We start from the raw sequence: 23,879 nt of genomic DNA, 5'->3' as shown, positions 1-23,879 counted from the left end.
CGATTGAGGAAGAGGGGAGAAAGTGGGATGAATTGTGACATCTGCCTCCAGACAGTACAGATCTTATCAAGTCTGTAGATGGCTAGATAAAAATATTGGCCACTGTGGGCCTTCAGCAACTCGACTGCCTCTGGAAGTGACAAAAAAACGTCCAATAGTACAGTGACCCCAAGAAAGAGTGGCCTTCAGACCCAGGATGGAAACTAAACTTCCTGCTCTCCTAAGGCTATTTAGAATGGCATAGAAGGGTTTGAGCAGGAAGGGAAACTTTATTGCATCTTTTCAGGGAAGCAGCAGGATGCAGTGGGGCCAAGTCCCTGCTGTCTTCTCGATGACAGAAACTGAAGTCACTGACACCAACTTTGGGCATGTGGAAAGTTTAAATGTCATAGAGACTACTGTGAATAGCTGCTATATTCAATATCCAAAGAAAACAGGCATCAGGTCACTGAATGTCAAATGCACATCTTTATAAAAATCAAGATCACATTGACATAAAATACAGGTTTGTCACTAAGGACTGAACAGTCAGAAAACTTGCCCTGAAGCTGCAGACTGAACATTCATAGGAAAAGAGAGATGCTGTTCTGGGAAAAGCTACCATCAGTAAAGGTCCCTACTTAGGGTATCAGATCCCACCTATCAGCACCTAATGTATCAGGTCTATTTCTGCCCACCCCCACAGGGAGCTTCAACTGCATCAAAACATCACACACAGTTCTGTCTTTGCTCTTCATGGGGCAGGGGCAGAGACTGTGAAATTAGCAAAGCCTTGGCCAGGCAGCAGCATTTTTTGAGGCACATTTAACTCTGTAGGAAAGTTGAGACAAGGTAAAGCTCTATATGGGGAAGAACATAGAGGCAGGCACTCCCACCTCTACAGCCACACCAACAACAGCTCCTGAGACAGTAAGCCTCTGAGGGCCTGTGCAGCCAGTAAGCAGCGTGCTGGGGCTGAAAGGCCACAGGATGCCCACATAAGGGCAACAGTCAAAGGAGAACACCACAACCTGTACCTGGTGTCAGTCTAATCCTGTTTAAAATTGTTCCTTTGTTGCTCCTTGGAAGAAAGTGGAGAAGATTAGCCTAGTATCCCATTCACACCCACCCTGAACAGGACAGGGAGAATGGCCTAAATCCAGTGAGATGTTTAGGGAACCCTTGAGGCAGCAGTATGGAAGCCCTTAGAAAGACATTACACCACGGCAAAAGAATGAAACAAGGAAAACATGACAATTCAATAAATATAAGCTTTTATTACAATAGAAAATAGTAAAACTCATGTTAAAATAGACTCTTGCTTTTGGACTTCTCAGAAAAAGCCTAAGCCTTGCTTATTCTTGTTGGTGCCCATCAAGGTCCTGACCCCTAAGCCATGAGCAACACATTTCTGTGCTGAGAACCTCGAGGCTCCTTCCTCCCAGTGACAGTGAAAGACTACAGCAGCAGACTGAGCCATGCCCCATCAGGCACAGAGGCAAAGGCTCTCTGTGGGGTTGTGTACAACGTGCTTCATCCCCTTGTGCAATCAGGCTCCAGTTTGAAGCAGGTAGCTTTAGGGAAACCATGGACAAGAAGGAGGGAGAGGAAAAAAAAATCATCAGCATATAATGATAGCTGTCCTGAAACAGCTAAGAAGGCAGCAAATGCATCTGCCAGAAATGGCACCTGACTGCCTTTGGGTACCTTACACACTATTTATTACAAGGAACACTCTCCACCTTCTCTTTGGGTGTCCCATCCAGTGCAAATAACTGACTGTGCAGCCTGAACCATTGTGTGCTCCCCTCTTACCCACCAGAAGGGGCCAGGGGCAAGAGTAGAGTGGAAAGCAGAGGCCACAGGACAGCAAGGCCACTGTGCACCACTGCTGGCACAGCAGCACTTGACTGCAAGCCCCGGCTGCTCCAGCCCCCAGGCTCACTCCAGTGCCTCATGCACAGCCTTCTGGAGCTCGATGGAGAACATCTCCTCCCAGGGCCTGCGGATCCACTCCACCAGCTCCACCAGGAGCTCCGGGCTCTCTGTGCGGATGTGCCACATGCTCTCTAGCTTCAGCACCTGGCAGGGAGGAAAGGCAGGCAGGTGAATGAGCAGACTGGCCCGACAGGCACCAACCAGCCTGAGCCACCATCCCCCAGCACAGCTGCCAGCTCCTCCTAATGCCTCTGTGACCTCTTGACCCTCTCTGCTGCCAGCAGCCGAGTGTCCCTTGCAAGGCTTTCCAGTGTGCTCCCCTGGCTCTGTGGTACAAGGCCCTGGGTTAGGATGGGAGATGACAGCCCCAAGACACTCCTGCAGGAACAGGATCTGAGCACAGTCAGCCCCCGGCACCCTGAGCCCATGAGCACCTCCCGCTTACCTCATCGTAAAGCATCAGCTTGATGTCACAGGGGCAGAGGCGATAGGTGATGATATTGCTGATACTGGTGATTGGCTGCTTCTCCTTCAACTGCATGTTGCTCCTAGAAGGCATTTCTGCCTCATGGTCTTCATCCAAGGAGGGCTGCACCTGCCACTGGTGATTCTCCTCCAGCAGAAATAGCATGCTTCGGGTACTCAGCAGGGTCACAGGAAAAGCAGATGCCCCTAAAAGGATATGAGGGAATAAGAAATGCTTTGCTGAGAGCCTGAGTCACCACAGAACCAGCTTTGCTCTCCATTCCTCCCCTAGGGAAATCCTTTACAGCAGCAATAACTTGGGTGAATGACTTTATCCAGTTTCCTGAGTGAAGAGGGGACCAGGGTACTGAAATGTGGCTGGGTTTGACCAGCTTAAGCAAGGTTGTTGCAGGAGCATGCACATGAAAGACCACTGCCCAGCAAGGCTTGTCCAGCCCATGCCCTCAAGTGAGGCAGGAAGAATCATCTGAGTCCTTTGACCTCTTAAACAACATTTTACTACTCCTTAGTTAAAATTTGACAGCTGCAGCTCAAAGCCTGCCTTTTTTGGCCTGAATTTGTCTGGCTGCAGATATCTGATAGGTGGAACAGAGAGCACACACAGAAAGTTTAATAACAAGCTGGGATGCGTCATAAATACGACAGGAAGTAAAGTAGTTTTGATAAACTTTAGGCAACATAAATATAATCCAGCTCTTTCAGTTGATGCAAATTAAAAGCACTACAACTTGGGAATAAGCTAGATGCACAGTAATAGAAACCATTAGCAAAACTGGCTGAGGTCACAGGGGATCACAAGCTGATGCAGCAGTATGATGCTTTTCTCATCACATCTCACTCTTGGGAATTAGTAGGACTATCAGAAAGGGGATGTTTAATTAATCCTGTCTACTTGGTAATGAGATCTCAGCTGGAACTGTGTCCAGTTTTGGGCACCACACTCTAAAAGAGGAGAAAACTTTAGAGTAAGAAAAACACACTGTAAGTTCTCCCTCTCACATACTATCTGTTCAGCTTGAGGATAGCAATAAACATACTTCCCACAGGTTCCTTCAGATCCTAACACTCCTGTGCCTCCCCAATGGTCAATGGTGATCAGGGGTGCAAAAGCTTAGCAGATTGGTCAGAATGTGATTAAGAGTTAGGTTGCTTTTTTTCAATGTCCCAAGCTATGACAACGCTGGAATTATTCACTCAAACCCCAAGTTTAACACGTCTGTCCCTCAGCAAGGCCTGGAACAAAACTTGAAGGGCTCCAGCAGGCTCCTCCTGTACTATCATCTCAGGTTCTGGTCACCTACTTCTGTTTTCCCAAATGAAGAAGTCTTTCAGCAACTCAGACAAACCATCTGTTTTTATGACTCCTCATCTTTCCCTTAGATCAGGGCAATGATCCAGCCCTCACATAATCTCCAGCTTCTCAAGCTGTCACCAAAACTGGTGTGCAGGACCAGCTGCTCCCTAGAGCTTAGACTTCCATGTAGAAAAGAACTGGGAGATTTGCTGGATGAACAGAAGTATGCTGCTATTCTACACAGCCCAACACTAGGAAAGAGCCCTCACCCATGCCCCCACCCAATTTCACTGCTGGAAAAAAGGCACAGCTCTTTTCCCCCAGACTGTGCACTAAAATCACAAGCATGTAAGCAGACAGCACAATGTGCAGGACATCTGGCTGCTGAGATCTCCTGTACCTTGGATCAGGTATGCCAGCAGGTAGAAGAAACAAGTGTCATCTGCAGCTGCAGAATCTGTGCTCTTGGAGTCCAGCAGAGGCCTGGAGGAGATACAACACTGGGCTGATAAGGAAGCAATCTGTTTCCAGTCTAGGCCTGCTGTGAACTAGCTTACTGTTCCCAGTCCTCCCAGTGAAGGGAAGGACCCATGTCTCCCAGATAATGCAAAGTCCTCCTTCTCCTGGTCCTCTGACTACCACCTTGACAGCCAGGAGCCAAATGTTTCTTGCAAGTAAGAAGGCTGCCCTATGCCTCCCACTTTTACTTCCCTCCATTATACCCTGGCTCTCCAGAAGAGCTGAAGTTGCCCTGCCTGGCTCAGCCCATGACACCTTTTGCCCGCTCACCCTCTGTGCAGCAGGCACTTGAGAGAGCTGCCTTAAACCACTAACACAGGCCTGGCTGCAACTCCAGTGGTGCCTCCTTCTGTGCTACCCCCAATGCTTCCCAGGCTCTGCTGGACAAGCAGACATCCCTTCCTACCTGAAATCCAAACCTCTCACAGGCTCTTACCATAGCCAGTGCTGGGGGTTCATCTCCACAGTGGGGATTTCCTTCACCTTACTCCTGTGCTTAGCAGGCAGTTCTTGCAGAAGATCTAAAGAGGGGGAGAAGGCAGCTGTCGTTTATTGCAAACCCAAGGGCAGCACAAAACAGCTCAGGACACTTCTCTACTGTTCAGAGAGGTGTTCCAAGTTATGATGGCAGTGAGATTCTTTCTCTCCCAGCTCTTTTTTCTGACCAGTCAAGAAGTTTATTTCCAACATCTATCCAACAATAGCTGTCCTGATAGTTCCCCAAGAACAAATCTTTCAAATCCTCTGCCCAACGCCCCTACAGCTCTACTCTTACCTGTCAGAGTCTGCAGGAACTGGTCACAGCAGCTTTGGTTCCGGATCAGCAGATTGTAGGAAGTTTTTGGGTTCTCAAACTCCATTCTCAAGGTCTGGTGGCAGAGTCCCACTTCCAGATGAGAAATATCAGACAGGTAGTGAGAGTCATTCTTCTTCAGCCAGTCTGCAGGTTGTCCCCTAATCACAGAGCACAGCCCCCAGCTGCAGCAGGCTGCCCCATCTCCTCTCCCACTGCAACAGGGGGTTTGCCAGCAGAGCCTGTGCATGTCACCACCCTCCAGGGTAAGGGCAGCAAGGCTGGCACTACCCAGCACTCACAGACTTGCTGCAGGGTCCTCACCTGATAGCTCCAGTGACTTCCAGCACATAAATCTTGAGGTCAGAAGCAACCAGGATTGAGAGGAACTCTCCTGGCCGGCCAAACTTCACCATGACCACCTAGAGCACACAGAGGGTGGGTCACAGCTTTGGCCTGCCCCTTGGCAGCTCATCCACAGAAAGGCCAGACTCAAAGACACTTCAGCTCCCTTCACCTCCCACAGTCTCTGAGACGCCATCTCAGTGCAGAACTCGCAGGGTGGCAAGAGGGACAGCAGAAGAGCTGTAGGAGTGGTGCTGTGGGAGCTCACCTTGAGGAAGCACTGGAACTCCTCAGCATTCTCCTCAAACACTTCCATGTCCAGGTAGAGCTTCAGGCGATGATCCACTGCGCGGAAGTCCCTTGTGTTCAGGACGCTGTTTACAGCTGAGGAGAGCAGAGGGCAGCAATGACACTGTCCCCTGGCCAGGGGCTGCCTGAGCATGCACACAGGCACCAGGGCACAGTGTCACCCCCTCTGCACACCTGCTTCCATCAGGTCTCTCCTCAAGACAAAGGGCCAAACCTGTGGGCTTTACAGGCCACAGGTCTCCATGTGGAGATAAACAAAATTCATTCCTCCAACACTTGCTTTTTTTTTCCAGATATACAAAGCTTTGGTCTAAGTCAGATTCAAACTGTTCTTGGCTGTTTAGTCACAGAAGGACACTGCTTTGCTGCTGGATTTGGCAGGAAGACAATTCTTTATCACAAAGCCAGAAAGATATTTCTTATTTCAGCTGGTGTCAGCTCAGGTCAACTTTTTAACTGGCTTTGATCGTGGCAAGGTTAAAGAGGCCTGAGGAAGACACCAATAAAAATGCTAGAGTATAATTAGGTTTGTCATGAAATTGTATAACTAAAAAATTTATACAACAGCCATAGTACTGCCCAAGAGTTCACACTTCCCAGCAGAGCCTGTTCTCCACCAGAAATGCTACACTAATCAACCACTCCTCACCAGGAACTTTCCATAGGCCCGGTTTTAAATTGGGACCTCGCAATTTGACCCCAGAAAAGAGACTGCCTTATTTCTCATACTTCAACTGTACAAGACTGAACAGAGCAACCTTAAAACTTTGATTCTACACTGACTCCTCTTCTGAGGCACAGCAGTCTTGAAGGACTGGGGAAGACCTCTATAGATCAATAAAGCAACAGGTTGTAAATCAGAACTACACTCAGCTGCAGTAGAGTCACTTGCTGGGCTAGACCAGATAACCTCCACAGCTCCTTTCCAACTTGTTATTCTGTAAATCACAAGCGGCTACCCAGCCAAAGGCAGTCTGATACATCAGAAATCCAAGGTCCTTCAGAAAAATAATTTGTGGACCTCCTGTCTTACATGACAGCACTCAGTCATGTAAGACTTACACACAGCCAGCATGCAGTCTCTTGGATTGGTTTTGTCATCTGAAGCTCACAAAAAAAGTGAGGAAAGCACAAGCAACTGTAGATCCACAAACCAGAGCCTCCTACTAGCACACCAGCCTCACACTGCACTTAAGCCAAGAATAAATAGAGAGTAATTGTGCATACTACTCTCCAAAGGTAATGCTCCAGCTGGCAGCTCATGGATGCCACAGGAACCCAGTGTGTCCATAACTGAGCAATGCAGCTTCTAGAACAAGACCCTATTACTCAGAGTCTAAGCAATAATAGGTATTAGGAGCTGACTCACTGTTCCTACCTTCAGGCATGAGGATTTAACAGAGAGGGGAATGAAAATCTCTGCTTATAAGAACCACACGTTTATGGCTGCTCACACTCGATGTCCCCCTTCCCCATTAAACAGGAGAAAGTGTACCATACAAGCACCAGTGATAAAACCAGCAATAAGCTGCCAACACCCCTAAACCCTGCACAGCTTCCTCATACTCACAAGGACTGAGATTCCATGTTTCCTCGGACTCAGAGTTCACAGAGAGCGGGGAAGGCGTGGGCCCCCGAGAAGCGCTGTGACGGCAGCTTCCCACCAGGCTGCCCCCGCTGGTGTCCGGGTGGCTGAGGGACAAGGACTGGCTCTTCACACCCTGCTCCTTCCCAGGGCCACCCTCTGATCCACGGCAGGTGGGATGAGGAGCGCTGCCAGGCTCAGGCTCAGCGCTCAGCTCCGGGCTTCTGGCGCTGTTGCTGGTGTCTATCTCCAAGCTGTCCTCCCCACCAATGTAGAACTGCCCGCTCCCAGTGACCAGGACAGACGTTTCCTCTGGGCCCTCCTGCTGGCTGCCTCCCTCCAGCACGGAGTCTGACAGGTCCTCACTCGTGCTGTCGGCACCGGGCGGCAGAGGTGTGCTGGAGCCCTCCTCTGAAGGCAGAATGACCACATGGTCACTGGAACAACTGGGACAGGCTATGGGCTCACCAGCCGCTGCAGGACCTGTGAAAGAGTTTGTCAGGTATAAAGAAAAGGCAGAACAGCTCGCCCCAGCAAGATTTTACTTTCCCCCCACCCCCTCTGCAAACCAAGAAACCTCCCTTTTCAAAGTAGAGAATAGTTACAGTCTGACTTGAACAGCTTGTTGAGCAACTTGCTCAGAAGCATATCCTACATACCTCCCCTCACAAATCAACCAGAAATTCTGGATTAGTGCCACACAAAATAGTTCTGCTCAGATTTAGGGTAGCCCAGCATCTGCTGTGGCTGCAACTGAAACTGTACCAGGGCTTTGTCTCGTGACTTTCCTTCACATCTGCAAGTGCTCACATAACCTCAGAAGCCCAAGCTCATGACCAGTCAATCCAATCTTCCTTAGCCACCTCCATCCCCAGCATGCTGTGTCCCTTCCCCAGCTGTCCTCATCCCTTCTGACACTGATTCCTGTTGCCCCTTCACCCACACCAGAACAGACTCCCAGCTGGATCATGGGATTCTCATTACTCTGGCAGGGATAAGAAAGTATCCTGGGGTGGAGAAAAGTGCTGCAGCCAGGACAGCACTTCTGTGTTCAATGCAGTACTTCAATCCCAGGATACTTTCTCAAAACAGCATCTTCTCAGCTATGGCACTCCCCACTTGAAATATAAACTGAGCTTCAAAAAACACAGCAATCACAAGATGCCTACACAGGAACAGCCACATCTCAGCTGAAATACCACATCTAGTTTTAAACAGCCAAAGAAAAGCGTGGACAAATAGGAAAAAGTACAAAGACCAGCAAGAAACTGAATGTATGAGATATGACTGACAAGTAAATTATCTAGAGAATTGAGCTTATTTAGTCTAGAGGACAGAAACTAGGAAGAGTTGCCAGGGAGAACAATGGCCCTCAAGTACAAAGAAAAAAATAAACTGCTCCTCCGAAGTGGCAGCAAGAGTGGGCTTAAGATCACAGACAGGGAGACTTAGATTAGGATTCTAGTTGTTTTTCTGATGTCTAACAGCCAAAGTTTTACCTGAAATACTGAAATACAGATTCCCTGGAAGCTTCCATTAGCAAAAGCTCTTTAGAACAAATAAAGTCTCTGTGGCAGAACTGACTACATGACCTTTAAGTCCTCTCCCAGACTTCAGTTTCCAGCACCCTTGTGTTCCCCCAGGCCACTCAGCACAGGAGTGATGTTTGCTTAACCTTAAACCAGTGGTTTATTCCTGCTAGGAAACAAGGCTTTTCCCAGTCCAAGTAGGCCAAGTGAGAGTTCATCCCAAATAGGTTTTAAATTCCAATACAGACAAAGCTGCCACCCTGGAAGTCTGCCTGGGCATTAATCAGCAAACATCCTTCTTCTGGGCACTACAGCCTACCTTGACCTGGGGCAACTAGAGTCTCCAGGATTTTGGTGTCTCCAAGTTCTGAAGAATAGGAACCTTGATGCCAAGGGGGCAGGGACTGTGAAAACTCTTGCTTGCATTTCAGGCACTGGAGCTTCATGGATCCCTTCTCTTGGTCCTGATTTCGCCGATTCTCCTCAACAGCTGGGGTCAACACTTCAAGGATACTCTATAAATAGCAGCACAGGGAAAAGGGTTCTGTCAGGTAGTTCTGATTGTACTAATAAAATCAAGCTTCTGACACCAGCAAGTCTTTTCACATGCCTCACTATAGCATTTCAGAGTGTAAGGGGTGCAAGAATATTTCCCAGCTGTGCAAGACTTGCCAAGGGCATGGAGCTTCACTGCAGAAGACCAAGACAACCTGTTTTTGCAGGTCTGTGCCTGATAGCTACATACTGACAGGCTCCCTCTGGAACTCTGATCTCAAGGGTCCCATCTATTTGTGTCTTGTCTCTAACAACTTGTTCAAATGTACTTAAATCTTGAGAGAAACTACTGAATGAGAGACCAGAGTCCCTACAGCAGCTGTGTGGACATAGCACTGACATTCACTGTCCAGAGGACCAAGCACAGGCCAGCACATCACTCAGCACCCACAAAACATTACATTGCATGTGCACAAGTAATGATCACTAGCTTGACTACAAACTTTTCATCCCAAGAGGGAGGAAACTGCAAGACTCTCTCCTTGAGAGCAATGTTTATGCTACAGGAGCTCCATTGCCCAAGCCATGCTCACAGGGCCCTCCACAGGTCACCTGTGCAGAAGAAGAAATCCCTAAAGCCAGACCCGGGCAGCAGGTGCTTGTGTGCTCTGAGAACAGCAGCCCTATGCTGGCTGGAAGAATTCAGTGCCTTGCAGTGACAGTACCCCTTCCCCAAGGCCCCCCACCTGCAGACACTGCTCGGGGCAGTCGTCAAGCACCACGTATCTGCGCTTCTGCCGGTCCTTGCGGATGTAGCTGAAGTGCAACGTGAGGACAGGGAAAACTCGCTCCAGGTCCTGCAGGAGACAGAAAACACCCTTTCTAGGATGAGGGAGAAGCTTTCACAGACTACATTTGCTTGCAAAGGGCTGAAACATGGCCATACAAGCATTTAATTTAGTGAGTCCTAAGCATCCCTCCACAGCTGATAGCATTTGGGAGTCTGGTAAAATGGGCAGAAATAAATAAACAAATATAGAGCCATTAAGTGCTGACAAGACTTGCACTGAGTGCTTGAAAAATTGCATGAGTGCTTGAAACTTACAAAAGTAACTCTCAAGGCCTAGAACAAAGCGTTTCAAACAAAACATCTTTTTCATAAAGGTATTTCAGAAGAATATCAAACCACAAACATTCAAAAAGGCACAAGGGCAGGGTTTAAAAATGAGTTGGAGCTTTTAGAGAAAACAGAATTAGAGAAACCTGTGAACATGTCTGTATGCAGACTGAATGTTAAAATCTTACCACATGGAGAAAGGGATTTCCAGACTCCCTTTCTAAAGAACCACAAAAGCCAAATAGGGCTGGTAATGCTAAAGTGTGCACCTAGAGCAGATGGCACACTGCCCACTGAGCTGCCAAACCAGCCTCTATGCTGCTCTAGAGACAATGCAATCCACAAAGAGTCCTCCAAGACCAGGGTGATATCTCAGTGAGGAATGGATGGGAAGGAGATCTCCATTTCATTTAAGTTCCTCTTGAGAAGTCTCTCATTCCTCCACACCAGAACAACTCCAGCCATTGTCTTTAAATTCCAGCTTTGGAACAGATTTGATGCTGGCTTCTGCTGCATTATCACAGTTAGTCTAAGCAATAGAGATGCCATTAGATACACATGCATTGGGTTGAAGGGATGCTCAATCAGGCTTTGCAGGAGCTAGGAAAAGACCTGCAGGATTCTCGACAGGAGCCCAAAGCTAGAATGCTGCCATATACAGGGAGTAAGACAAAGGCTCACAGAGAAGTGTAACTCACCATCCTCTTCCAGGTCAACTCAGAGGTCTCCACATTCTTCAGGCATTTCAGCTCCAGCTTGTGGAGGACTCTGGCAGCCTTCAGTTCCACCTCAATCACATGCTTAGCTGTGACTCGCAGGAAGATCCACTCAGGCTCTGGATCCCCTTCTCCTTCTATTTGGCTCACCAGCACTGGCTGGCACAGGTCCACTGCCAAACAAGACACAATACAGGTCAGTACATGCAGTAGGCCTTCAGTCCTGCTAGACCTAGGTCCTTAGCATTCCCACAATACTGGGCACCATGATACAGCTTCAGAGACAAAACACATTTGATTAATCTATTTTGTTCTCATCCAAGCCCTTAAAAACAGCAGTGAAAGGACCTGTTTACCTTCTACCTTCTCATCTTCTTCCTCTCCAAGCATTAGCTCATCTGCCTCCTCCTCTCTCTGTTCTCCTTCCATAGGCTCATCCAGCTGTACTTCAGGCTCTTCCTCCTTTGCAATGTCATCCAAAGGAGGAGAGGATCCTTCTTCCTGGGATACCTGGGGCTTTCCTTGCTCTGGGTCAGAGCTCTCGCTCTGCTGGTCCATTGCAGCAGGTGTGCCTGTGATCTCCTCTGCAGAGCAGCTGCGGGACATGACGGGCACTTGGTCATGCTCCTCCAGGTGTCTCTTGTACTGCAGCCAGTCAGCACCAAAGCGATCCCTGAAGCTGGCCAGGCGCCTCATCTCCTTCTGATGCTCTAGGACCAGACCTGCAAAGAGAAAACTTGGGAAGTATGAAGGTAGTCACCAGGCCAGAACACTCTTACTGTGGGCACTTTAGCTGCTATGTTATTAAGGAGACAAAAACGCTCACCAGCAGAGAGGGGTAATGCCTGGGGCTCGTGTTCTGTGTCACTTGGCTCCGAAATACTTGCTCTGCGCACTTTGACTTTTCCCTGGGAAAAAACAGGATAAAAGTAGTTGTGAGGAGCTAGAACAATGAAAACAGCACCTGATGAGGGGTTCTGCCAAGCTGAAGGGTTTATAGCTGTTACAGTGTAGGGACACACCCTGAAACACTTGTGAGGGTGTATGAAGATTAATATTAAAGCCCTTTCCTAACACACAGCAATGTAGAGGCTCACTAACCACGCAGTCAGTACCACACCACATCTCAGTGCAGAAGGCTTTCACATCAAGGCACCCCCTTCACCCAACACACCAGCTACATGACTAAGAAGCCATGTCACTCCCTGACCTTGCTTTTCTTTCGAGAGACCTTGACAGCCACATTCTCCGATGGGGACTGGCTGTCGCTGAAGTCTGCAGCACAGGAGCTCTCCAGTGCACTGCGGTCCAGTGCAGTCTTCTCTGAGGTAGAAGTGTGGATGGACTGGGACACACTTTGCACAAGTCTTGGAAGGTGCTAAAACAAGAAAAAGAGAGTATTTCCAGCTGAGTGCAAAGGGCAGACAAGGTAACCAAGCCACAACTCAGGCTGACAGCTTTCCTGCTCCTCACCTCAGGCTTTCACCATCTCTAAGCACTGACAACAGATCCTGCCTGATTGATTGGATTGTTTATCACAACCAATCTAATTTACCTCAATCTCTGCCTTTCTTAAAAATAGCAGATGGGAAACTGATAAGTATTTTGCTGACATGTAGCTCAAGTGTCAAGTACCATACAGTACCTGAAGAGGAAGCAGGCAAGGCTCCAAGTCCTGCAAGGCTACATAAGCCAGAATAAATTACACTGGCCAGTTCCAGCAATTATTAGGAATCAGCATGAACTGAGACAAAATGATCTGTGTCAAAGTCAAGGTAGCCCATAAAGATTTAATAGGACACATGACAATGCAAAAACGTGTCAGAGTTCCCAGTCCTAAAGCCAGTAAGATCAGTTTTTAAGAATTGTACTTACCATTAGGTCTGAGGAAGAGAGTGGCTCCCCGTCCAAGAAGAACTGTAATTAGAGACCCATTTGCAGTCAGATTCCATTTGGCTGGCACATACTCAGGACAACTTCTGCTGACTCCTACTTCCCTTCAGGCCACCCTAGGGTTGGGATCCCTGGCAAAAAAACTGCAAAGAAACAACCCTGTTCCTGCCTATCCACCACTCCTTTAGTTGTAGCTACCTAATAGCATGTAAGGCCAGAAGGGACCGTTGTGGTTTTCCTGTTTACAGACTTTATAACTTTCAGAAACGTATCCAAGACAGTTCACGGAAGAGGTACAATGGATTATTCTACAACCACTCAAATTGTTTTGAAAGGTACTCACTTTCACCTCAAAGCCTTTATCCCACTTCTAGCCTGACTTCACATAGCTTCCAGTAATTTGAACTTTTTCCAAGATGCAGTTTGAAGACAATGAATCCAGCCATTTGCCACTAATATGAAGGGCAGACCAGCTCTGGAGCACCTTTGACCCTTAGCAAGTAAGTTTATTCTGCTAAACTGCCAAACACTGGATTTGCTGGCTTCTTTATTTGAAATCAGATTATCAAGAACTGACCTAAGCACTGGAGTGTAAGGGAACAGTAATGACACCTGACTGAGAGCAGAGTGAAGGAGACAAAGATGTGGCCATGGCTGCCAAAGTAGTACATACTTTGGTCAGGTGGGCAAAGACGTGAGTTCCTTCTTTGCACAGTCCAGCTACATCATTACTATCTAGTAGGAACAAAGTTCCATCAGTGAGCAAAACTGAAGAGGTAGACAGTGAAGCCATATCAAGATTTGAAGTGCTGCAAACCAGAGATCAGTATTCAACTCTGTGCTGGCCAGCACATCACTTAAAAATGTAAGGTTAAACAATGCTACTGCAGGTAAAAAAAAAAAAAAAAAAAAAGAGAAGCAACCACAAAAGAATCACCACTGCTACACAGCTGGAATAAATCTGCAAGTTTCTTTTCCCTCATTTGCCCCAAATGTTAGAACACCCTATGCCTTCAACAGCAGGGGCAGAAGGCAGGTGGCTAATACTCACATTGGAGAAGGCTGCCCTGGGAGACACATGGACAAGGGCTGCAGATCGGTGATTTTGATGGAACCATATTGGGTTTCCCTCCAAATATAGCTGGGTGAGGGAAACACACAAGTTGTTATTAGAAGCAATATTCTCTACCCCAGTCTATCCTGCCTGCAGGCTCCAGTCTTTCTCTCTGCTTCAAGAAATATCCTTGCAGTGGAACAGTTATCAAGCCAGGAGAGGACTAGGCTTTTAAAATGCTTCTTGAAATTAGTTCAGCAAATAAAGAAGCAGATTAAAGTACCTCCTATTCATGACCTAAATCATTATGAGTTTTTTCAGTACTGACTCTGAGAAGTGTTGAAAGAACAGTCCTTTGCAGGCCCAGAGAAGCTGTAGATGTCCCATCCCTGGAGGTATTCAAGGCCAGATTGGATGTGGCTTTGAGCAACCTGGTCTAGTGGGAGGTGTGTCCCTGCCCATGGCAGAAGGGTTGGAACTAGACCTTTGAGGTCCCTACCAACCAAAACCACTCTGATTCTATGATCTTCCTTCACAAGCACTATAGTGACTGCAATGCTCCTTCAGACTTCTCTGAAAACACAAATCCACAACAGGATTATGGGAGGATCTTAACTGAACTTGACAATGTTAAAATCAGAAAGGATGAGAAAGGAAATGGGGGTGAATATATGAAAAAAGGCTAGCTTGAGGAAGGGTCACTAAAAATGAAGGCTGAAACACAGGTGTCTGTGTAAGGCTCCCCCATCAGTTTCCTGCAATAAATTTAAATGCTCAAGAGTTGAACCTATCTTTCAAAACTCTCTGGTTACTACAAAGTCTCCATCTTGCACACCCTGACCATGAAATCCCTGATTTACCAAATCATCAGGCTTTATGCTTACTTTTCTTAAACAGTGCAGAGTGGACAATGGTGCCAGCTGGGCATGTTCCAGCAGCAGGTTATAGGCCACATCCAGGTGCTGCAGATTCACAAGCTGTTCCACCCCTGTGAACAAAGCAAGAAGCCATCAGCATGCTAGACAACATAACCTTCCCCAAAACTGGACCCTAGTAAAAATAGTTGTGCCCAAGATTCCAAGTTCTGTTCGTTCCCAAGGACAACAGGAAGGCTTCAAACTCAGAAATGCTTCTCCCCTGTGGGCTCACCATTGATGCTGTCGAGCTCATTGTTGCGCAGGACCAGAGTTACCAGCTTGGATCGGCTGAAGATGCCAAGGGTTGGCACCTTGGACAGGAAGTTGTATGCCAGATTGAGGTATTCTAGCTCTGTAAGGGTCTGTTCAGAGAGAAGAGCAGCACTGGATCAGTTGGGACCTTATCTCAAAGCCTGGCCCTGAACTCAAGGCAGGGCACTAGCTTCTACCATTTTTTTTCATCCCAACAAGGTGAACCAACAAGTGAGTTTCTTTAGACTGTTTTTGCAGGAAGAGTTAAATGTTCACATTGGGAGTGGTTTGTTTAGGGGCACTCAGCATCATCTGACTGCTTTACAGAATTTGCCAGGAGCACCTTTCTCTTTCCTCACCAACTTCGATGGAGCATAGGAAAGGACTGGACATCCTGCCTCAGCAAAAGGAGTGAACTACCAAAATAAACCCTTTCTTACCTTTGTAAAGATGATGGGGAATGATACATTGTGAGCCCACCAACCCCACAAAAAGCTGTTTCATAGCTTTCCTTCAAAGAAGCAGATCCAACCCAGCAAAGCATGGATTTCACTGCTGTTCCCCAGAAACACACGTGCCATTGTGATGGACTATTCCTTTTCTAGAGTAACTGACTGGTTTCTGAGAACAGGAAGTAAATTCTGCTGGCAGTTTGGACAAACTGAACAGTAAGCTTCCACAGCCCCATGCTTGGCTACATAATTCTCACCAGCTGCACAGATTACAGCAAAGCCTTGGCCACAGTGGAGTGCCCACCCTATCGGGGGCTGTACACCCAGAGTACCCTGTGTGTATCAGTGCATTTACCACTCAGCCATGCTGGACTGCCAAGTGACAACTAGAGCTAACTCTCTGTCTTAGAGGTGAGGAACACTGCCTTCTCTGCCTCAGTGGCACTTGGACTGCACACACAGGGCAGTGGTTTTCAGGCTGCAAGCACTAGCTCTAAGCCACACCACATCTGTCATTTCTTTTACTATACCTCACCTAGTAGGAAGGTGATGTCAATGATTACAGAATTTTAGCAGTATCCTCTGCACAGGAGAAAACTCTGCTGGTCAGCCCAAAATACTCACCGTTAAATAGTGCTCACAATCCTGGATCTTGTTGTGACTCAAATCCAAGACCCTCAGAGCATTCAGTAATTGCTGAGGGACAAAAAGATACTAGATCAGATCCTACAACTGTCTCTGTTACAGCATGAAAAGCCTCTCCTGCTGGGAGAGGCCAGCAAAATTAACACTTCCCGCTCCCTCCCACCCAGACCTAGCAGCATCAGTAACAGAAGGCCTGGCTCTTGGCTGTGATCACCTCCTCTTCTCCTCAGCCATGCAGGAAGGATGCCCCACTCACCAGTGAGTCATCCAAGGCAGTGATTGAGTTATAGCTGAAGTTCACAGTCTGCAGTTCCAACCACGGGAGAGCACAGCTCAGATCTCCACCGCATGCTGAAATTATTTCCTAGGAGGAAGAGAGGAGCCATACCTTGGTGAGTACTAGCTGTTACAGTAAAAGCAGATGAACACAGGAGAACAGTCTAGAAGGTGGCTGACATACTTGTTTTGCTTAGAGAGGCAGCGACTTTTATGTCCCTAATTCAAGTATTCAGAGGTGATGGGAATCTCATGGCCAGATATTTAAAAAGAAGGGAGATGTTGATGTTTTTGTTTCCTACACTGAAGTGGCAATAGTTAACCTAATCTGTTAGATTTCTTAGGCTCAGAACACTGAGCACAAAGATTCATGCTAACAAAATCATTTCCAGGCCTCCCTCAAACAAAAGCAAGACTCACACTTGTATCCTAACAGATAAAAAGCTCTGAAAGCACTCCCTACCATCAGCCCCTGCTCTCCAGCAGGTGTCTGCTTCCACATCCCAGAGAGAAGCTGAGAGGCCCATGGCCAGCACAGCCCATGCTACTCAGCTCTTCATGGCTGGAGCTAGCCTTCATGTCTCAGAAATGCGCTGGGCAGCAGTGCAGGTAAGACACTGGGGCACAGCATTTCCTCTGACAATAAGCTCTAAGAAGGCTGCTGAGGTATAATGAAATAAACCTTGACCAGCTGCAGTCCTTGAATGTGGAAACAGCCAGATACACAGAGCTGTCAGACCTAGTTGGCACAAATGTTGTCTAGAGCCAGAAATTCTCAAGAAGCTGAAGAGAAGATTACAGAGCACATGTGCTTGCAAGCAGGGAATCCTTCAACACTGCTTGAGACAGGAGTAGGACCCCAGAAGAGGGAAGGGAGATGAAGCCATACACAACATGAATGAATAAAAGGAGTGACACAGTTTCCTACATCTTCCCTGTGTGAAGAGCTGTAGGAGCTGTAGGATGAAGACAGCCTTTCTCTTGCAATTGACCCCATGAGCTGTGTAGACACTCACCTCCAGTGTACTGATACATTTGCAGCAGGTTAGAGATTCCAGCTGAGAATAGACGAATCGCAGTCCCCGGAGGCAGTGTGGAGGGACAGACCTCAACTGCAGCAGTGATGAGAAAGTAAGAACAACACACATCAAAATATTACAGTGGTGGAGCAGGTCCAAGTTTTACCCCAAGCAAGAGTTGCAGGAGTTTAATCTTAGCCTTCCAGGGAAGCCACAAAAGCCTACCCAGTTTTTAGGAGCAGAGGCATTCTGCAGCCACAAAACTAGCCAAGAAAACCCAAACAGCAAGACTCAAAATCACTCTTGCCATCTATACTTACTTCCAGATGCCGGAGGGACTTGAAAGGGAAGATCTTCACAGCAGATTGCAAAACACAGTTTGGAACATGAACAAGCTGGAGAAATTAGAAAAGAAGTCTCATGACAAGCTTGATTTGTGCTGCATTACTACCTTCCTGATGCACCAACTGCAGCACCTTGGACAGGCTGTCCCTCCAGCTCGGGTAATCCCTGAAAAGCTCTCTCCCAGTGCTGGTAGTGGCACTGTCTCCCTGGATCCATAGTACAGTAGAGGTCACAGAGAATAGTATGTTAGCAAGTGTGGTCTGCCAGCCCACAGAGCTCCTCTTCATCTCCCCTGCCCACATGGCTATGCCACTTTCAGCACCACTGGGAGGTCTGACAGCTGGATTCCTCATCAGCCACAACCAGCAAATCTACTAAAGACAAAACTAACTGCTGGAGGTATGTTTATCAAGCAGCTGAGTAGAACTAGCACTCTGGTGGGAGGTGTGCATGTACATTTCACCACAAGAGGCCAAATAAGGCAAATCACAAGCAGATACAATGGAAAACAGTCGGTCTCCAAGGCACTGTTAGTGTTAGACTGAGGTGCCTGCAAACCTCCTCTTTGCATTCTGTAGTACAGCCACAGGTCCTTTCAGCACAGGGCAGTTAGGCTGTGTACATGCACCATAAAGCAGCTTATTAAAACCACCTTCTAACGCTTTCTAGCACATAAACAGTATTTCTGGCTGCTACTGAAAGTGAGTAATGAAACAGTTACCACTTCCACTGTGGACAGCAAAGTACAACCAGAAAGACCATCTCTGCTAGTTACATATACATTCACATAGAAGTGACTCATCAGATGCAGAACTGACATCATAAGGTCTCATCACCACTACTGCATCCACAGCTACAGCCCTGCCAGGAGTGGATCACTGCCCACTGCCTGCCAGCACTAATGCAGCGCGTTGAACAAAAGCATTTGTAAGGGGAGCTTGCACTGGCAAGCTTTAATGACCAGGTCTAGCAAAGTTTATTTCAGATGCCATTCTTGCTTTGCCTTGATCATCTCCTCTTCCTCCACTGTCTTAAAAATCTGTCAGGCTGATATAAATTATTAGCTTCTCCAAGTAAATGAGTTACCAGACATCAATGGGCAGGGGCTTCTTTAGAGGCTTGTTCCAGAGAGAGCACATTTTCCAGTGAACAGGAGCACTCACCACAACATCCCTCTGATTGCAGTGTCCCTCCCTGCCTCCTCCTGCCAGGAGACCCATGTTTGTTCCCAGACTCTGTGCCCCTCTTTACTACACTGTTACAAAATCCTCCCAACAACATTCTGATACTGCTCCACTCTCACAGGGAAAACAAGTTTTTAAAGACACCACAGATTTTAGTGCCCAGCCACAATACCTTTTGAGCCCCATGGCAGACCAAAACAGCCTCTTCCCCCTTTCAGGCTCCTTTCACCTCTGCTACCCACCCAGCAAGTCTCAGTGCTGAGCAGAATCATGGGCAGCATCAATGCACATGCCACCTTTCAAAAACCTCTCTGAAGAATTTCTTGATTTGCAGTTATATCTTTATTACAGCCTCTTTACTACAGTCTATTTGTTGTTAAAATTAATGAGGATACGTTACTAGAAATATCCCGTCCTGTGAAACTGATCAACCAGAACCACTGCCCAGGCTGCCGAAGTAAGCGGCAGCCTCAAAGTGTGCACAGCATCTGACCGTCTGCTCAAGTTCCCTGGCTCCACTGCCTTGGGCACATCAATCATCACTCCAGGAGCACTCAGCTGTGCTCAGGTGCCAGATACTGCCTGAATTGCTCAAGCCCTTCAGGAAATAATCATTTCCCCCACAATGACAACACCTTACCAGGGTCAGAACTTAATTAACTCCTGTTGCCCCCGTTTTTAACTCCGAGAAACTTTCTGCTGAGTTGCACGGCTGACCCTAGGTAAGCAGCTATAGACTATCGTGCTAAGCGACGACTCCACGCAAGAGCCCTGGGAGAGCCCTGTGACCCACGGGGCCCGCAGGTCACACGGGGACAATGGGCACCAGAGGCTGCTCTGAGGCTGTGCCTGCCACCTCCTCTGGCCGGCCCGGCCCCGCTGGGTACGGACCTTCAGAGAGTGAGTCTTCTGCAGGACATCGAAAAGGAACTGCGCCTGGAGGATGGCGGCTGTCTCGGCGGGGTGCGAGGGCAGCGCCACGAAGCCCCGGTTCTGGTTGCGGGAGCCCAGGTGCTGTTCGAAGACCTGCGTGAGGTGCTGCAGGGTGGAGGTGAGCAGCGTCAGCGTGCTGGAGCCGTCCAGGACGAGGTCCCCTGCAGGACAGGGAAGGGACGGGCCAGGCCGTGAGTGCCCACACGCCGGGGGCACTGACGCGACCCGGCCCGGCCCGGCCCGCGGCGGCCGCCACTCACCCGCGTCCTGCAGCAGCCGCGCCAGGCCGCGCACCAGCGTCTCGGCCGCCGCCATCTGCAGCGGGGAGGCCGAGGCGACCCCGGCCCGGCCCGGTTCGGCACGGCCCGGCCGGTCCCGCCGCCGCTTCGCCGCTCTTCCGCGTTGCCGCCGAGGCGCGCCCTTCCGCCGCACCAGCGAGGCGGCCGCCGCTCACATCCGGTTGCCATGGAGCCCGCCCCAGCGTCCCCCTCCCGCTCGGCGGGGCCCTCGCCCCCCGGCCCCCGCCCCTCCGCCGCCCCGCGCCGCCGCCCCGCAGCCCCCCCGGTAAGCCGCGGAGGCCCGGCAGCGGCGGCGCTCGGCGCGGAGCGGGCCGGGCCGGCGGGAGGCCGGGGAGCAGCGCCGCCCGCCGCCAGCGCGGCGCGGCACGGCACGTGTCGGGCGGAGCGCGGCGGCGGCGGGGCCGGGGCGCGGCGCGGCGGCGGCGGCGGGCGGCTCTCCTGCTCCGGCGGTGCGAGGTACGGGCCGGAGGGAGGGGGTCGGGGGGTGGGCTGTACCTTCGCTGCTGCCCCGGCTGCAGCAGCTCCGCCTGGCTGCCCTGCCCCGGCCCGTCTGCGGAGCGCTCCGGTGCTGCACGGTGCGTGGCGCGGTGCGGGTGGCTGCCGGTGCGGGGCATGGTGCATGGCACGGCACAGTGCGGGGCGGTGCATGGCACGGGGCACGGCACGGCACGGCACGCAGCGCGATGCTCGGGGCTGGATGCGGCGCGGCTTGGAGCAGTCCCGCGCTCCGCTCCGTACGGGCTTGCACGGCACGGCACGGAGGTGGTGCAGTGACCCCGGTGGCTGTCTGTCTGTGTCCCTTTCCTTCCCCGACTGTACGTGTGTCTGTCAGAGCCGTCCGTACGTCCAGTGGAGGGGTGGCTTATTGTTACTGTCTGGTGTTGGCACTTCGTTCTGGAGTGAATTTTGTTCCGTGTGTTCGTTTATGTCTGTGGACCGTGCAGGATCCGTCCCGTCTGGTACCCTGTGAAGGGCCTGTTGAGAGGGAGAGTCACGGAACAGACAGTGCTTCAGGAGTGAATGGCTGTGATGGTTCGTCTAGGGTAGTTCAGTGGAGTAGAGGATTCATTGAAATATTTAAGCCTTCTAAAGTGTTTGTGTAATAATACAGATTTCAACATAGCCATGTGGGAGAGAGATCTACAGGTTAAAACCTTCGTGCCACAAAACTTTGTGTGTTTACTGTCTTATGTGTTGCCTTTTCATGTGTGTATGTGTGTCCTGTTCCTTGGCCATGACAGAGGAGAGGTAGGGGCAGCGCAGCCCACTCCTGTTTTGTTTGGCTTTGAGGCTGTGAGTGTCACAGTAGTATCCAAATGCTTTGGTGTATGCAGCAGCACCCCTCCTGCTCCTTTTCTCTGTGGACACGCACATCAGTATTTCGTCCCAGGAAAATCTTCCAAGGCCTCTAATCCTTCTCCTTTGTGAGCTCTTCCAGTCTGTGCCTATCAGCCAGAGTCCCTTCTCCTCCCCTATCCTCAAACCAGCTTTGCCCCTGTGGCTTTATCCCTATCTTAACATCCACTCCTAGTCTAGACACTCCACTGCTAAATTATTTTCAGCCAATGGCCAAGGGATTAAGGAAGAGTTGAGGAGATGGATGGGGGACCTGATGGCTGTCTCCATGCAGCCCCTTGCCCACGGAGCTGGGGCAGCCTGCCTGCAGAGTTACTGACTCATCTTTGTTACAAAGGGACAGCGTGAACTGCTCGCCTCGGCCCTCAAAGATGTGCCAAATTTTGTTTTTCTCAGCAAAACAGAGAAGCACTGGCACTGTGAAGCAGCCTTTGGGGATGAGGGGGAGCCCCACTGGAGTCCCTGTGATCAACATGTGGGAGATGCTGTAGCTGCCAGCGTTGCAGGGATGTGCCTGCTCACTTTCCTTCAGAATCCCTTAAGCCTAGGTGGTCGGTACAATGGTCAGTACAAGGTATGGTGGTTTTTGTGAGCCAGTTCTGTTTACTGATGTGCTCGTGGAGAGAGCAGGGATGTGTGAGTGCACACAGGTTGGCAGGCTGTGGATTTTTCTGGCCTCTCTTTGAATCTGGCCTGCTGGCATGATGCTTCTATTACTGAAAATTACTTCTAGCGGGAATGCTGAATCACGTACTCCCCATAACCAGGAGATACAGTAGGATGAAGGTATCAGTCATTTGCTTTTCTTCAGTGGTGTTTGTTTTTTTATTTTCCCATTTTATCTTGTGCTCTTCTTATGGCAACCCAGGCAGTGATGCCAGCAGGCTGGGCACTTCAGCATGGTGCTTATTAGCAGAATTCTCCCCGATACTCCTTTTAAGTTTCTATTTTCAATTTTAACCTATTCTTAAGTCTCTTTATGAAGGGCTGCCTGACAAAAAAATAATCTTCAGTTGTGTTTTACATCCTTGAGATCTTTCCAGACTGCTGGTTTGTTCCATCCCCATCTTAGTCATCCCATATTGTGCTGGATAAAATTAGCTCCTAACCTTTCCTTATAAATCAATCCCTCTGGCCCACTGGCAAAATTTTGCTCTTCTCTGAACTCCATCTGTTGAGGGTGGTAGAAACGCCAGGCAGGATCCTGGAGGTTTCCATCCCACCTTCCTCCAGAGGTGTCACAAAGTGAGGGGCAAGTGGCCTCTAGTGGCCATGGACAGCCGTGAATGTGCCGAAGGGGAGCAGCAGTGTTTCAGGCTGTGGGCTCTCCGTTCTTCAGGACCAGGAGAGCTGGTAGGGTTAGAATCAGAGAACACACCTCTCATCCTCACCTCCTCTCTCGTCCCCAAAGCGTCAGAGCCTTCCAGCAGCTGGGCCCCAAGTCCTGTTTGATTGAGGTGCCCACACAGTGCATTGTGCTTTCAGTGATGGAAACCCCGTGGGTATCTCCCAGTCCCTCTGAAATTTCAAAGCAAGTCCCCAGGGTTCTCTTACTGCTACTACAACTGTCTGGCTTTTAGCTGTTCTGCCTCATTAGAGTGATGGCTTCAGCATAATTCTGAATGTGCTGCTATGATGGGTAAAGAAAGACTAGGTGCTGGATTTTCCCTCCCTTTTAACTCCGCTTAGGCAGTCGGGCTGTGGTTTTAAATTCAGTATAACATTTTAGCCATCTGATGTCATCAGAATATGTTGCACCCAGTAGTTCTCCAGGATATGAGTTTCCTCCCTCCCAGAGCACAAAATGCCCCTGGAGCCTCTGCCGTGCTTCAGACATACCTAAGGTTGCCCTGAAACAAAGCACATTGCTTCACAGCCCTGCTGATAGTTTTAGTTTACTTCAAAGGCCCCACAAGGCATGTTAGTGGCACAGAGGTGAAGCTGAGCATTAGCATTTCTTTTGTTAAATTACCTTTACCATTTTGCTAAGTATTAGGGATTCTGCCTCTACAGGAGCTGCTGTCCAAAGCTCCATTATCTTTTTACTCCCTAAGTTATAGTCCTTACAACATGTTTTTTTCAGTCATTCTGTAGCTGTGACTGTTCTGTTCCTTAAAAATGTCTAATCCTTTCTTTAACTGTGGTGATG

General features: G+C 49.1%; 2 protein-coding genes across 5 annotated transcripts in view; one reads left to right on the top strand and one right to left on the bottom strand.

The window, feature by feature from the left end:
- Window positions 1-1,236: 1,236 nt before the first annotated feature.
- STK11IP (serine/threonine kinase 11 interacting protein) lies at window positions 1,237-20,564 on the bottom strand. 2 transcript variants are annotated; one of them, XM_064718440.1, is made up of 24 exons: window positions 20,336-20,542; window positions 20,034-20,236; window positions 17,934-18,008; window positions 17,611-17,706; window positions 16,575-16,682; window positions 16,298-16,369; window positions 15,202-15,331; window positions 14,937-15,040; window positions 14,050-14,139; window positions 12,981-13,022; window positions 12,316-12,483; window positions 11,932-12,013; window positions 11,462-11,827; window positions 11,088-11,278; window positions 10,019-10,129; window positions 9,097-9,292; window positions 7,234-7,731; window positions 5,623-5,738; window positions 5,334-5,431; window positions 4,992-5,170; window positions 4,653-4,737; window positions 4,098-4,180; window positions 2,363-2,589; window positions 1,237-2,061 (listed from the first exon to the last, which is right to left on the bottom strand). In XM_064718440.1, the coding sequence occupies exons 1-24, from the start codon at window positions 20,388-20,390 to the stop codon at window positions 1,921-1,923; spliced, it is 3,516 nt and encodes a 1,171-aa protein (XP_064574510.1). In that variant the 5' UTR covers window positions 20,391-20,542; the 3' UTR covers window positions 1,237-1,920. The 2 variants fall into 2 exon arrangements, 1 of the variants encoding a protein (XP_064574510.1); XR_010441057.1 differs by lacking the exons at window positions 1,237-2,061; window positions 2,363-2,589; window positions 4,098-4,180 and having other exon boundaries at window positions 4,654-4,737; window positions 4,992-5,102; window positions 20,336-20,564.
- Window positions 20,565-20,738: 174 nt separating this feature from the next.
- SLC4A3 (solute carrier family 4 member 3) overlaps window positions 20,739-23,879 on the top strand; it is a 33,770-nt gene continuing 30,629 nt past the window's right edge. For 2 of the 3 annotated variants that reach the window (XM_064718999.1, XM_064718997.1), the window contains exon 1: window positions 20,739-20,830. The gene's annotated coding sequence lies outside the window, so the exon portion shown is untranslated. Of the gene's footprint in view, window positions 20,831-20,875; window positions 20,950-23,879 lie in introns of those variants that run through there. The other variant, XM_064718998.1, reaches the window with a different exon arrangement.

The sequence above is a fragment of the Zonotrichia leucophrys genome, chromosome 7 (assembly GCF_028769735.1).
Source record: "Zonotrichia leucophrys gambelii isolate GWCS_2022_RI chromosome 7, RI_Zleu_2.0, whole genome shotgun sequence".
Lineage (NCBI taxonomy): Eukaryota > Metazoa > Chordata > Aves > Passeriformes > Passerellidae > Zonotrichia > Zonotrichia leucophrys.
Note: the sequence above shows the minus strand (reverse complement) of the source record. Positions and strands in the feature narration are given on the sequence as shown.

Bases quoted from the DNA above. Each gene is read 5' to 3' on its own strand.
- STK11IP (XM_064718440.1), bottom strand. From the start codon at position 20,390: ATGGCGGCGGCCGAGACGCTGGTGCGCGGCCTGGCGCGGCTGCTGCAG. The intron at 9,293-10,018 runs GTGGGGGGCCTT...TGCTATTTATAG, and splicing joins GCCCCGAGCAGTGTCTGCAG to AGTATCCTTGAAGTGTTGAC. The intron at 5,432-5,622 runs GTGAGCTCCCAC...TGTGTGCTCTAG, and splicing joins AGTTCCAGTGCTTCCTCAAG to GTGGTCATGGTGAAGTTTGG.